Source organism: Pyxicephalus adspersus, chromosome 3 (genome assembly GCF_032062135.1).
Source record: "Pyxicephalus adspersus chromosome 3, UCB_Pads_2.0, whole genome shotgun sequence".
Lineage (NCBI taxonomy): Eukaryota > Metazoa > Chordata > Amphibia > Anura > Pyxicephalidae > Pyxicephalus > Pyxicephalus adspersus.
Window position 1 is genome coordinate 87,921,953 of NC_092860.1, and position 16,370 is coordinate 87,938,322.

At 36.4% G+C, this 16,370-nt stretch overlaps 1 protein-coding gene across 3 annotated transcripts in view; it reads right to left on the reverse strand.

Moving 5' to 3' along the window:
* Nucleotides 1–16,370, reverse strand: part of UNC5C (unc-5 netrin receptor C) — a 234,855-nt gene that overhangs the window by 175,004 nt on the left and 43,481 nt on the right. For 2 of the 3 annotated variants that reach the window (XM_072405590.1, XM_072405588.1), the window contains exon 2: nucleotides 2,012–2,047. The exons of the other annotated variant lie outside the window; for it this stretch is intronic. In XM_072405590.1, the coding sequence (XP_072261691.1) occupies nucleotides 2,012–2,047 (36 nt within the window). The remainder of the gene's footprint in view (nucleotides 1–2,011; nucleotides 2,048–16,370) is intronic. 3 annotated transcript variants of the gene reach the window in all.

The following is a 16,370-nucleotide window of genomic DNA, read 5'->3' on the forward strand; positions in this document are numbered from 1 at the left end:
GCACATTCTTGTCTTATAAAAGCCATAAATATTACTCTTGAAGTTGAACCCAGTGAATGTGTCATTCACTATATATGCCAGTTGATGTTTAGAAATACCCCTATGTTGAAAGAACATGACTTCGTTATGTCTGTTCAGCTTTAGGCTATGTTGACCATGGCCCTGGAAACCTAAACCCATGTGTGCTCCAGTTACAGTCATAAACTGACCAGTTAATGATTCTATTAATAGTGGTAAAAGGCTATCACTGTAATTATCATGCTGTCCACCATATGCTCACTAAGTAAATGAATATGTGGTTTGTGTAAATAGAACCCTTAACACCATCATAGACACATTTTGCGGTAGGGCCATCCTACAATTCATTATCATTAGCTACAAGACTGCAATTTCAGCAAGCCGTAACAGTTACGTTGGACAAGGAGAACTAAAAGTACTAATTTTCCTGTTATCTCACTTTCAAGGATGTAAACCTTTGCAACAAGATAATGAGAAAACAGTAGTTAAGTGTATACAAGAACAAATAAACTCTTAAATTTTACATAGTAGCACATTCCAAATCTTCAAATAGGATAATGGAAAATAATAAAAGAGAATAAATATACAATCTAATAGAAGCAAATAAATTGTACACAGCAAGGTTTTGGTCTGGATTTTATATGTACTCTAAATTAACAAACTGGTAATGTATATACATAAAACTTTTAACTAAAAGGTTTATTTTATGCTCTTCTGTATTACACTACTGCATAAACCAAAACCTGTATACAATCACGTAGTTATGTACAGTCTAATAAAAAATGCACATTTTCTAGGTTTCTGCAATACTTATATAAATATTTCCCTATATAATATTAATAAGTAAAATAGGAGAGCTGGCTAGTGGTGCTGATTCTGTATTTGCATTTGTGCAGATGTACTCTAAATTATACATGCTCAGATTAGGGCCTCATCACTCAATGACGAGTTTCTGGTCTGTCAATAATGGAAGAGTGTGGAATGCTTTAAATTGGGATACATTTGTTTAGTAAAACAAAAGAATGCCTGTCCTGATGTCAATTAAACTGAGAGACCTATTATCCACAGACAATAGAACACACTGGTGGGATTACTAAATTTGAGTTACAATGCTGGTTATATGTGTAATAGCCTGTGCAAATGTGAACATCCAACACAGTTGCTCATAATTGTAAGGCATGCTTGGCTTTGTGTGTATTGTGTCCAAACCTTTATTTTTATCAGATTATCAATTAGAGGTGAATACAGAATCTGACCATTATCAATGCTGAACAGATGTAAAAAGTACACATTAAATAAGCCCTGTATTCAATGACATTTTTTGTGTGTTCTCTCCTATATAATAAATAGATCTTTCTCTAATGATTGTTCTAATAGCTTCTACTGAAACATTTTTGAATATGTGGGTAAAAAAGAATTGCTATGTAAGGAAAAAAATGAACGTAACTGTATAAAATTATTCCAGAATGCTGGGAAAATGACACTGATTAAAAGTTTGAGGCCACTGAAGTAGTGCAAATTGGAGCTAGCTAGGTCACTGCAAAAGCCTTTTTGGAGTAAAGGAATTTAACAGTAAAAGGTCGATAAAATCTAAAATCAAAACTCATGCGGTGTAAAGTTATAAGGAGTTATTTTGCTGTATTGGAAAACTGAAAATTATTTGTAGAATGGAAAATTTGAAAGATTTCCCTGGATGGGTGTGAAACATGAACGATCCATGACTAACATAAGCATACTTCATTCTAAAGATGAATGTGCCCTTATCAAATGGAGTGAATCTGTCTACTGAGATAATTACAAGAAGTAAAGCTTCTGTTCTCTTCAAACATTCAATCAGGATCAGGGGAAAGTTCTGTTTTCTCAATTCCCAAATTCCCATCAGGCTGAGTGGAAGTTAGTGAACAACAATTCTCTAAGTTGCTAAATGCTCCTTTACATAGAGTACAACTGATATATTATAATATTATATGAATGTTTTCTGTATAGTTCTAACCTGTTCTGGGGTCCGGCAGGCCAGGTCTGGAAAATTCTGTAACAAAACAGACACAAATCACTTACATTTTGGGATTTTATATATTTTAAAGATCATACATATGCACATTTAGGGGAAAAAGTAACATATACAAGTACCAGTATTTCACACAGAGAACCTATATTACACACAACTTACTAGCTTTGAATATATTTTAGGTTAAATAAACATTTCATATACGTTAAAATCAAACAATGTATTTGCCTAGGGTCCACCATTTTCCTAATGTGATCCTGATTTTTCATGAACCTATAGGATAGTATGCATGTCCCCATTACCAACTTGACAGTACCCAAGCCTGATGACCATTGCCTCAGGCAAGAAGCAATGTATTAACAAGAAGCCAATGGATCCCACATGATACCACAAAATTATTAGGTGTTTCTTCAGGCTCCTGCAATCAATTAGGGTGATAGGCAAATGATCAGAAGGTGAGCTATGGCTACTGATACTACATCTTGTTAGGAGAACCTATTACGGCCCAGTAAACACAGATCACAAGTTTTTTTTTACCTACAGAAAGATTATGGACTCAATGGTCCCTATTTATAAAGCACTGAATATGACATTTCCTCAAGCATGAGTTTTAATGGCAGTAATTGAATCTCACTAGAGAATAGAGCAATAAGAGTGGGAAATTGACTTGATTCAGTCCTGCCTTCAGATGCTAAATACCACCAATAGTGCCAATATTTTGTGAAATTCTTCTCAAAGTAGCTATGCACATCTCTGTTTCCTTAGGACATAAACGCCATACTACATATATCCTTCAGTCCACCGGTAGAACCCCGATAAAATAACACACTAAAACACCGATCAGTGAACACATATGTTTTGGGGGTGTTTATTACAGTGAGTACGGGGTGACCCCTTTATGTCTGCTGTTAGAAAACTGCTTTGTGTTCTACAGAGGCAGCACTAGTTATTCAACTGTTCAAAATTAAATCACTGATGAAGCTTTTTAAAGTGTCATTCTCCAGATGCTTTCAAGAGAAAGAAATGTGGAAAGCCTTACTGAATGAAAATACGCGTAACAAGCAAATGCTTTGGAGTTGATTTTCATGAGTGAGTGATGATAACTTAGGCCTTTGAAATTTCTGTCTTGGAGGCCTTTAATTGCATAGAAACACTAGGGGGTTGACAATTGACATCAAAGTTATAAAGTAAACTCTTCATTCTTTGGAGGTTCAGTGAGAGTTAGAATATAATATTCCAAAGGTAGAAAATACTTGAACTGCAAGTTCAACATCATCCAGAATGGTGTCTCATTTGTGCGTTAATATGCTGAGGATGAACTGTTTGAGAATGTAATGCTTTTGTTACAGTAAGTAGGTCAGCTGAATGTTTCTAAAAGCTAAATATATTAAAAAAAGTAAATACTAAAATAATAAAACGGTATTATTTTATAATTGTCACATGTATGACTGTGGCTACATTTTCCGTATACCATTAAAAAGATTTTAGCACTGACATATTACCATATATGCAATATTGTAGAAGTGCAGGTACCACAGCACTCTCCTACAGATAATCATCTTCTTTAGGACTAGTGTACATGGATAGTTGTAAAGCGGAGCAGGTACTGCTTAACAAACACATGCCACCATGACTTGCCACTATGGTATGTAGGAACCATGGTGGGTGGTTGATGAACGCTGACAGACACCAATCATAACTGCCTCCAAATATGCATTCCTTTTAGCAAGATGGCATCAGCAACTGATTAGCAGATGGCAGGCTGCCAAGTGCCCACTGGCTTCACAGGAACCTTCCCCGTGAATCAGCCCAAGTGTATCGGTCACATGCAGACCAAATGCTTATTAACACATCTCTTTAAACATTTAAAAAAGTTTTTCTTTAACACTTCAAACTAGTAAAATGAATTATAGAAATATAAATATGCTAAATGGGTCAATAACACCAATGTAATAAATAGATTTCAACTATTCAATAATGACATACATCTTATTTGCAAACTGACGCTGTGTATGTTGAGTGTGTATGGGTTTCTGGCTAGGGTAGGGAATTGGTGCAAAAAGCTCATTTTTGAGGGCTGAACAAACAGTTCAGTGCTCTCTATAAAGTGCTTTAGGAGGCTATATTGTTACACAAATGAGTAGTGAATTTTCAGGACTACATTTCTTACATACATTCACACAATTGGTTAGCCTTTTGGCACTGTGTACCTGAAGGAATATGTTTCCTAATGATTAATCTTGACTGAGGTGCACTGAGCAAATTGCTGGGAGGAACGGCTTTGTTCCTGGAATTAGACAATTAGAGCAGTAGTATCTTTTTACATTTGTTTCTGAATCATTAAGGAAGGAAATAGTAAAATGGTCTTGCCATTCCTACGGGAGATAAGGACTTGCCGTCCCTGTCTAAAAATATTGATTGAAAAGGACAGTGGCAGTAGCTAGGATAGTTTTTTAGTGACAGAGAAGTTAATGATTTAGTGATTAATTCAAGGAAAAACCTAGTCTAACTTTCTGTATTGGTTTGCAATGTGAACAGCACAACATTTGACCTTGTCAAATTAGCAGAAGCCTTAAAGTCTATGGAAGCAGCTGCCTGCTAAATATTGATGACTGCTGTCTGGGAGGGCAGAGTAAAGCACACACACAAACGCATAAAACTAGATGGATGCAATGTCTGAAAAGAGCCAGTACATCTCACTTAGAAAAACAGAACTGGGTAGAACCATATATCCTGAAAGTTGGTAAAGTCTACAATGTATGTGAAAGGTTTTTTGCTACTAAGCAGTATATTGTAGTTCTCTTATCTCAATTGCAATAAAAAAGAAAATCAAAACATGTTGTAAAACATATACAAATTTAATGAATACAAAGATTTTTCATCTGTTAATCTGGTTACCAACAAAGTTTTGTTTTAGGATTGATGTTTAGAATTGCTTTAATATACCTAAAACTTACAACTGTTTGTCGGGGGCAAAGTTGCATTAAGTATGCAGCCTTATAAATACCATTTTATGCTTGTGGGTATTAGAAACAGATTTTTGTCTAGGCATTATGCAAGAAACTTACTAGTTTACATTATCTGCTTGCTCTTTTATTAATACAGTGCAAGCAAAATGATCATTTGTAAAGTAATTAAGGCGAAAAAAAATTCTATATTTATTACAATCAAATTACTTATGTTAGGTTAGTAAGAAGTTACCTTACTTGCCACATTTCTGCTGCTTGTAATATTGCCTCACCGAATAAAGAAACAGATACATGGTAGATGATTGTTGCCTGGGATGAACAATTGTGATCATCTTGAATGAAGATCTAGCATGTGTACAGAAATCCCCCGATTATGATTTTGTTCTGGTGGATCACAGAACACTCTACTTTACTATGGAAAAAGATCCAGCAGGCTGCTACTCGTTTGTCCCCCTTTCCTGTTGTTGTCTCTGTTGTTTGTGGTTATCTCTGTTGGTAACTGATGGATTGCTTGTCTAACATTTACCATGTAGCTTGAAGATGAAATAGGAAGAAGAATTTCATTACGCAGAACCAGTTTATTTTACCTTACACCAACCTCACAAGATGTAAAGTTTGATGGATCACTTCAATAGCCAACAAAAAAGCACAAGAGGTGATATGCTTCAAATTGTGGCCACAGATCTTGTGGATAATATTTCTATACAAGGTTGTGGAGATGCATTAAAAAAAAGGAAGCAGGCCCTTATTGGGCCCAATTTATCCAAGCTCCCAAGGACTGGAGAAGATACACTATCATGGAAGAACCTGGGTGATCCAGCAAACCTGAATTGGCACCAATACTATTAGCTGGCCAATGTATCTAATCCTGGACCAGATCCATCTCAAGTTTGCTAAAACATCCATTTCCTCCTATGGTAATATATCTTCTCAGTCTTAGAGAGCCTGTATGAATTTAAGGTCACCAAACTAGGTAAGGGGATCCCACAGGTTTACTTGCATACCCAAAGCAGCATTGTAGGTGTACACCTAGTGGTTTTGTTCACATTTATCTCTGTTGGCCTATAACAACATTCAGTATTGAGCATGTGCTCCCTGCTGTAAAACTTCTTGACATAAACCCAGGCCTCCAGAAAAATATAATTCAATGTGTTAACATGTATTTAAAGTGGTCATTTAGTTCCATTTGTTTATAGTATAACTAGAGGAAGTGTTTTTCACTATAATAATAGGTGAAGTAAGTTATTTTAAACTTGAGCTCTGAAGTAGAACACTGCACTCTTTATGAAGCAATATCCAAAGGTCAGTTTCCTCTTTCAGACTGTCGAAAGACATTACATCCATCGTTTTTCCATTATATAATGGAATAAAGTCATGTGTAATGTGTAATAATAAGAAACATATTTATACTTTGTATTTATGTTCAGCCGAAAGAAGCAGTAATATGTTCCAACATTTCAGAAAGTAGGATTTTTTTGGTTGGTTCTTAGCATGCTTACTGTAATGTAACAAGCTACCAATAATTGTGTTAACCTCTACTAAACTAATAAATAAGAAATATACAAATGTTTCCTTTTTTTCTTAACTTCAGGTTCAAGAAAGACCAATTTAGAACCATTGTGCAAACAGCAATATGTGAAGCCATTCATAACATCCAATAAGATTTCATGTGACATATTGGTAATTTGGCCAGATTGCTTGAAGCCAGCATCTGATTGTTTGCTATGGGTTACAAAACTTAATTGCGATTTCCGCACATTATTAAATAAAGCTGATAGAGCCTAATATATAAAAATAGGTAACAAAAGTGGAGATTTAGCCCAAGTCATCAATCAAAATCCAGGACTAGTACTTTAATTGCAGGGGTTGTGCTGTTTTTAAGTGATCCAGCACCATCTGTTCTTCATTGGCTGAATGTCACCTGCAGCAAAAACCAAATACAAATAAAGTAATTCTTCTGTCTATAACTATAAGCATGAAAATCAGGATGATCTGGATTCAGTCTGGATCTAGGCTGGTTGTTCCCATTTAAATCTACATCAAATGGAGGTGAGAAAATCCATCAGAGGTTGGTTGAATCTCAATATGCCTAGTTTGGTTCTTTCATTTTTAGCATGAATCCTGCAGTATAGGTGTTTTTTGACAGGTGAATATTTCAGATGCATTTCTTTATTTTAATATTCACACAGCAAACTAAAGCTGTCCAGAGATGTAAAGAGAATCCGTCATGACTTCAGATACCTGTTTGAGAAGAAGCAGCTTTATTTATCAAACAGCTGCCACACTTTAGCCTGCAGGGAGCATAATAGTCTTGAGGCAGAAAGACTGACCCATTCAATTTCACAGCAAATTACATGATTACCCTGAAACTAAAATGCAACCTATGGAGTCAGAGAATGTTTTTTGCTATAAGAGAGAAAATAGTGAGATACAACTCAGTAACTAACCTATTCTGGGAGCAATAGAAGTTCATAGAATTTCTCTGCATTTTGAATAAACCAAAACTATGCTATATGAACATTTGCATACCGATCTGCACACAAATTCCCAAAATTCCCATCATGCATAAAAGCTAAACCTATGCATAGACTTTTAGTCATGTGGTCAACACAGCAAAGTTTTAGGATGGGTCACTATGTAAACCAGGTCACACTTACTCTTCATGTATCTGACTCTAAAATGTTAGTACCATGTATATATTATTATTAGAGCCATCATTCTCAACCAGAGTTCTTCAAGAGGTTGCTAGGGGTTCCTCAAACTGTGACTGATTGACCTTACATTAGTAAATGCCTGCATAGTTCTTGAGACATCATCATGTGATAGAGCTGCATGACTCTAAATATGTTTTTAGGTTCTATAAAGGTGTTATTCTAGCCACCAATGTGGAAGGCATTCTTTCCACTGGCCACCAATTTAAGAGGTTTTTTCTCATTGACTGACAAAAAATAGTTTTTTGTAAGGATTTCATGAGATCTGAAAAGTATTTAAAGGTTTCCTCCAGGATGAAAAATGTTGAGAAAGGCTTCATTAGAGTTAAGGCCCTTTTTTAAGGTATTGCTTCAACAGGTGTGCATATGAATGCATATCACCTATGAAAGCAATTAATTATTAAATCCAACATCTTCAACAGCCTTTCTAACCAAGGATTGGAGTACTGTAAACCTACTGTGTTTGTCAATATGAGATGCTAATTCATTTTGTCACGCTTAAACCATGATATTTTTTCCCAGGTATTCAAAAAATCTTATATTTTAGCTGGTCTCCTTCCAATACGTTGTAAAGTACCATTAGCTACCTACACAAAGACGTAAGAACGGCTAAATAATGGAGAATATAAAAAGGAGTTAGTCATTCCCACTCAGTTCTTTTTTTTATTTTGCTTCAATTGTGGAAGAGAAGGGCAAATAACTCAACATTTCACCTTGATGAGAGAAAACAACCTCCGCTTTACAAACTGCTTATAAAATTAAACACTGCCTCAGCATCAGTAATTAAGGTATTTCAACAAAGAAAAAAATGGACCACAGGCAGCTGCTTTTAAACACAAAAAATTCTCATAAACAAACCTTAATGCAGTATTTGTAGATTAAATTCAATTTAGGCATATAAATATTTTCTTCTCTGCATATTTATATATTTACAAGAGTTTGTAATAATGTGCGGTGCCTTTGAAACTCAGCTAGTTTCCACATCTGGGATTCATTAAAGCACCTCAAATTCTCCACCAACTGATGTTTTTAAAGTGCTTTTTCTGTGCACTAGATCTAGTGTCAAATAAAGGGGGCAATGCGGGGGACAATTGTTGTATTATACAAATGTTGTCAGTGCAAAACTCACTCTGTATGGAATACAAATAATCTAGTACTTTAGCTTTTGTTACAAGGGGCTTGGCTTTGTTAATTAAGCAGTTTTTAATTTAGGAGCAAAAAGTCTTAAGCTACGTACACACGTCCAACAGTTCTCGTCTGATAATCTGCTCAGGGCCATTATCGGGCGAGAATCTGGCGCGTGTACAGCGTCAGTCATCCATAGTCCGAACGACCGTCCTGGCGGATCCACGGACGATGGACGCCTAACGATCCTAATGCAATGGAAGGGGGAGAGCGCGCAGCAGGGTGCTGCTCCGTCGTTTTCCCACCTCCCTCTGCATAGAGTAAAATGATGCTGTATGTACAGCACTCATTCATGCATCGTGCAGTGCTAGTCAGTGGAAAGGATCGTGAAAGATCCTTTCCAACGACTATTGTTGCACATGTGTATGCAGCTTTACCCAAAGAACCACTACTGCTAAACCTTCCTGTAACCCTAAAAATAAAACCCCACCTAACCATTCTTGTAACCCTAATTATCATGTTAAACTTACCTAAAACCCTATTGCCAATTACTTTGTACACCAGGCATTGACTATAATGCATGCCATCCACCAAGGTAAAAAGACTACCCATTAGACTAAGATCACATTAGAAACCGCATCCATCACTTTTGCAACCACCTGAAATTGCCTAACAGTATTGCCCCTTGTGTTTGTTGCTTCTGGGTACCTTGCATGGCCAGTAGGAACCCCGGAGATGTAAGTGCATTGCTGCTATTATGAATAGAGAATGTATAAGTTTGGAGAAAGGGCCATAATGTGGACCTTAACCAATCATTGGTAAACACCAAGTTTCTTTTGTATAAGCATCTAGTCATAGTCAACCCAATGGGGCTGATTTATTAAAGCTCTATAAGACTGGAGAGAATACACCTTCATCAGTGAAGCTGGGTGATCCAGCAAGCCTTGAATTGATCTGATCCAGGATTCAAAACATTTGCTAGCAAATAGGAAATTACTTTGAAGAAATCCATGCCAGGTTTACTGGATCTCCCAGCTTCACAGGTGAAAGTGTATCCTCTCCAGTCTTGGGGAGCTTTATTAAATCAGACCCACTATCTCAATTAAATTGAAAATCTCTTTGACACACAAAACTATTTCCCTAAACAGTGGCAAAACTATTTTTGGAGGAATATTAATCATCTATTTTTGTACAGCAAGGCAGCATTACACATAAACAGCAATATATTTAAAAGGACAGTTGTAAGAGAGTTACTGTAACAGCACATCTTGATTCCTAGATTCTGCCACAGAAAAGGAAGCTTCATCAATGTGTGTATGTGTTAAGTGAATTACTGTGATGAGAATACAGAAAATAAGTCTACTGCAACCTGTTGCAAACCATTTGTTAAATGAGATGCAACCTGATTTGCACCATATACGTTGCCGACTTTGTCGGTAGTTTGTTTGAAATATCTTCCCAACATTCTTTTTCCCAACTTGGTTGATATTTATTTTAGAAGCACACACATTGAACAGATCAATGTTGTTTCCATAGGGAAGCAACAAGAAAAGCAATCCTAATCGGCTGCAGAGATTTTGAAGCATTCTATTAACTCCTATGACTATTGCTGGCAAAACTCCCGTCCGTTACAACAGCAAAATTAGGACCATGAATAGGCTGCCTTAATACCCTCTCTGTGTTTTCAAGAAATCCTTTAAGGCAACAATTCAATTAATATAAGCATCTCTCCCATTAGCAGCACACAGAACCAGTGGCTTCTGAGAAACAAGCCCTTTAATTCACACAGGAGGGAACAGATGTACGAAGCTGCCATTAAACATATCACTGTGTCTGTCGTCAAATGCAGTAAAGGCCAGAAACAAGCTGAACATGCAACCCTAGTGGGAAAAAAAGGAGGGAAATTAGATTTTCTGTGGTAATCTGTTTACATCTAGCAGTTGGGGATTAGTCCGATTAAAATCAGGGAATTTAGGCCCATTAGATATGCTAAACGTTGCCTGTCAGCTTATTGGGTTAAATTTCTGTAATAAGTAGGAGAACGGGTAGAATTATGATCTGATTGAATTGTCAGACCTGTTTCCTCACACGTTAAATTTGCATTACCACAGCAAGGGTGCATATCAATTACCCTAAATGAGACAAAATAAAAAGGAGCAGTAAAACCATAAAGACATTAAAGAACACAAGGAGCCACTGTCCCCTTAGTTTAAGGTGGCATTCAATAGAATATAGTTTATTGTTATAAAATACTGCAAATTAGCACTGACTCCATGGAGTTTATTTAAATGTGTCCATGGCAAAATATTTCACCTTTCCCTGTATATCACAGTTTATTGTTGGACTGACATAACTGTCACATTATTTAATGGTGAATACAAAAGAGATGTTGTGGTTTAGAAGATTTAGTCTTCATTGGAAACATTTTGTGTTTTTTTTCCCTGCCACCCTAGTTTTGTATATTAACCTTCTAGTTGCTCTCAAATAGCAGTCTATAGAACCGTGTTTACTGTGAAAACATAAAAAATGATGTTTAGATTTCTTACAATGCCCACTTATAATCAGGAGCCTTAACAAAATCTCTGGGCCTTTGTTTAAAACCAAAAAACAAGAAAAATAGTCTATTTTGTATCTCATAATGCAAACACAGAGGGTGAACACAAATCCATTGCTGACCTACTTTTGAAATATTAGTAGCTCTGATGTTATAATGACCAACTATCTCTTCCATATTCTAAGTAGTGTTGCACAAATTTGTAAAGGACTGTTCAGCCAAAAATTTAGATTCAGAACATCCAAATCTGAGCTGAAGAGAACCAATTGGTTTGCAAGGTAAAACTCTGTTGCCCCTTTAAGTATACATGATATATGGACAGTCACCGGATGTTAAGAAATATCCCCAGACCTTGACTAATCATTTGAAAAAGATGAATTTATTCTAGCTAGGGGCAAGCCAGAATCATAACCATTTTAAAAAATATTTACTATCTGGAATAAGAAATACACCACCTGTGGTTAGCACTGCTGCACTTCAACAATTGCAAACCCATTTTATAGATATAGTCATATATTTGTTGTTCATAAAATAAAACACAGATAATAGATCAGTGTTGTGTCTTGGAGCAAAACGTAAAGGAAAATCTCAACAGGTTACAGAAAGAAAAAAAAAGTATTTTTGGATAAACCTTTCCTACTTTATCCAAAACACAAAAAAATGCAGGTCAAGTGGTACCATTCTCATGATGTGACACTAGTAAATGGTTTTACAGCACAGAATATTGTAACCAAAGACTGCAGTCCCACACAGATACTATCCAGAATAAATTATGATTTTTATTAAGGTTTAAAACTGAATTTTCTGATTTGCGGGGCTACAATGTTTTCTGGATGGCAATAAAAATTACCTAAATTTTGTTTTACATAGTTTCCTATTAAACCAATGTTTTAATTTGAGGTTTCCACATGCTTCTTGTCAGGGTTCTTTAACAAGCAAATTTTTATCTCGTTGTGCTCCAGAAATATCTTATATTCCTAACACAGTTTATTTGCACTACACTGGGCATCTATATGTGAATTGCTGTTCTCGGGATTCATGGGGGTAGTGGGAGTTGGGAATCAATTTGCAGATATACCGAATGTTCTCCTCAAATCTAATTGGAAAGGTTAAGCAATATGCCTTATGTTTAATTATTAATTAATTGTGAAGTGGTAGCATCTGGTGGTCAGATTCTGTTTGTTTTTTCAAACCATTATTTCCATAGAGGCCAAATGATTTACTGCTTGATATGCACTTTGAAAGTGTATTTGGATAATGTACACTTTAAATGCATGTTTAGACAATACTCCAATGCAGCACTAAGAATAAAACAAGCGAGTGAGACACATATTACATTTTTTTCTGTTTAGACATTACCTGCCAGGTTTTTTACCATTTGTATATATTGGATCCTGGATCATTAAAAACTTGTACAGACATCCCAGATTGTTGCTGGAAACAATCTTTTGTGATCATTTCCAGTCAAAGCAGAAATGAGCACTGTACACAAGTCAGATTTTTGCTCAAGATGGGCATGACTGTTTGGTGTGACCATTATCTGGCGTTGGTACATAGCCTAAGGTCTACTGGCCACAATTACTAGTCATAGTCACATGAGGTATTAGGAGGGCAATAATAACTGCAACAACGAGCGACATCCTTTTCGGAGGACTGGACGTTGGAAGACGCCCTTCAGAAAGAGCAGAGTGGGAATGCTTGCTTCTGGCACCCAGGCTGCCTGGATAATGGGGAACAAAAATCTTTTTTTTATAATAAAAAACTATTTTATCAAAATTAAAATGGCATAAGAAAAAATAACACCATGTACAGTTTCAAGGCATCCCTAAGCATGGTATTTATAGGATTAGTGTATTTTTAATGTTTTCCCTAAAACTGCATTAAAAGACCCTGAATGAATAGTATTTAATTTTTTAATGGACTGGTGCATGTCCATGACAGCTTCTTAACTTTTTTTAATAATAAAAGTCTAAAAAAACGAATATTTCCACTTTCACCAATAACTGCTACATTTATATTCCATGGAAATTCAGGTGAAGCAGAATTCGGCAAAGAGGTGGGGAGGTGGGGGTAATACCAAGACAAATTTAGGTATTTACATTATATTTAAAGCACATTTACATTTCAAAATATCTATAATAACTTTATAACTATTGTTATTTTTATATTACAGGAACAGCTGTTTTATATCTTCTTTAGACCTAACAGTCATTGACAACACATACAGCTTCATTCACACTCTTTCGGGGGCCTTGATCTCCGCAGGACTATATTGGTGCTTTAACATAAGCAGTCAAGTCTGTCTGCACGTGTACTGAGAGCATAAGGAAGGACTGCTTCTCTCCTATTTTATGCTGCTGCGATTGCATTTGAACAGGTTTATTCTGTTGTTGGAAAATGTTGGAGCAATATTTTTTGAATCTGAGCTAAAATTCCCTATAGACTACAGGGTTTTGCCGACTCAATTCAGCACACTTACTGAAAATAGTTTACACAGATTGCTTATTTTCCTAGAACTTAAACCCCTGATGCCTCTGGATTATCAGGATTAGTGGGAATAGACACATACAACTGCTTTACTGCTCATGACATCCAAAGGGAAACAAAGGCTGGCATTTATAGAGAAGAATCTGTATGACATGGATGTCCTGGCTTTTCTGCTTCAATAAAGCGAGCGGAGAGGATATATGACAGGCATCAAATGCATTTATAACATCCTAACAGAATATATGTGTCCCACCTTACACTCATTACTCACATTCACAGATGGTATTGGAAATGACAAGCAGGCTTACAGAATGTGGCACTGGATGTCTGAGAATCAGCGTCATAAGGAATAAGAAAACACAGTAATGTCTAGCCTATAATCACTCTAGGAAGTAAATCAATAGGATCTTTTCTACAGGCTAATGCAGCACTCAGAACAGCAAACAAAACGCCCTAGCATTTACTTCACATTCTATTCTTCCCCTGCTTCTGGGATGTAATATGCCTGAACTTACAAAACCCCTTATCTCAGTTTTTTTACCAGCTAATGTCTGTCCAAATACACACAGATGAAAGTGGTGCAGTAAATACAAACCTGGCCACGCTCATAAAATAGTGTTGGTTTAATGGCATTGTTAAAAAGGTGGTAAGAATAATTGGATGCTGTCAAACAGCTCTAGTGCTAAGTGAAAGGATACCTTTTTATTGTGACCCTCAAACAGATCATAACATGACAAGCTGAAGAATTTTTTTTCCTAGACTTTTCTAAATCTTGAACCTGATATATATTATAATGAGAATTTTTTTGCTTTTTTTGACATACACTACCTGGCCAAAAAAAGTATCCAAGCCTAAGGGGGAAGGGTTATAATCTAGGGTTCATTCATTGGGTTAAGTCTAAAGCTACGTACACACGTCAGATTTTTATCGCCCGATAATCGGCATCGGCCAGATATCGGGCGAAAATCTGGCGTGTGTAGTCGGCGTCGTCCATCGTCCGAACGACGACCGATCCTATTGAAAGGGAAGGGGGAGAGCGCGCAGCAGGGTGCCGATCCGTCGCTCTCCCCCTCCCCTCTCCATAGAGCATGAACGGTCCTGTATGTACAGCACCGTTCATGCATCGTGCAGTCCTTTGTCGTTGGAAAGGATCGTGAAAGATCCATTCCAACGACAAAAATTGCACCTGTGTACGCAGCTTAAGTGTTTAATAAGGAATATACTCAATGGCCAGGTTTTCCCCATAATTGGATTTGTTCTTCCCTGATGGCATGGGTATATTTCAAAATGACAATGCTGGGATTTATTAGACCCAATTTAAAAAAAAAGTAGTTAAGGGAGCTCTGTACTGTGTTCTGTTGTTCTGTATGAGCTCTAGAATAAAATAACTTTACGAGTTGTTTTGTGTTATACACATTGCCTGTAGTTAAAATGTGTTTTAAGCAAACATTCCTTTTTCCAAAACTTTGACTAAATTATATGTTTGTGTAATAATATAACTAATAAAAGAAAAAATACATACAGAGATTATGCCTAGAATAGGCGTGATGTTCCTAAAATAACACAAAAAAATGAATGCTACATTTAATGATTATTTAGTGTTTGGGAAAAGATCTACTGGGGTTAAATATGTTATGACTTCTACTGCAATTGAAAATTTGATGCGGAATGGCTGTGATGGATATAACAACATATGTTTAGTTTATCCTGCAGATTTGATCACAAACATGACAAAACTACCGACCTCTAGATTATAATATAGAGACTGGAAGTCAGATTTGTTGATAAACCATTGTTCCAAATATGTTTAAATTTAAAACTAAACACAGATGGGTAATTTTTAAAGGCTCTTCAACTGCATTACAGCACTTTGCTCAGCAGGGGGCACTCTGAGAGACACATTTAGGAGAATAAAAGTTGCAGAATCAACAGCACTAGATGCAGCAACCCACATTCTCATTAGCATGGTGAAGGGAAGGCTTCCCAAGAGCTTTGTGGTATGAGTCATTGTGCTGTAACAAATGGGTGATTTCCAGTGTGAATTGTCATTACATACTCTGACTGTTTCAAGTGACAGCTTTATAACTTACTAACATAGCCCCACTATAGTGATAAATGGTTTATATACACAACTGTTACTACAAAGCTGGAGGTCTACATCCCATGCAGTGTGAAATGACAGATGAAGGGGGTCCAGTGTCTGTTCTCAAAACTTGCATGTGGGTTAGGATTCTGGCCCTGATAGACTACTCAGTGAACAACATCCTCCTTACTGTTGTATGTCAGAGAAATCCTACAAATGGGTAACATAAATATTACCACTTACTTATATAGTGCCAATATTATATGCAGTGCTATACAGTAAATGGGGGTAACAGAAGATAAATCTGCATATGAGACTACAAACCATGACACGGAAGGAGAAGAACAATTACTCTTACAAAGGTTTGATGTTTGCTAAGCTTAGCATACAGTAGGCATGGGAAATGGAACAGTAG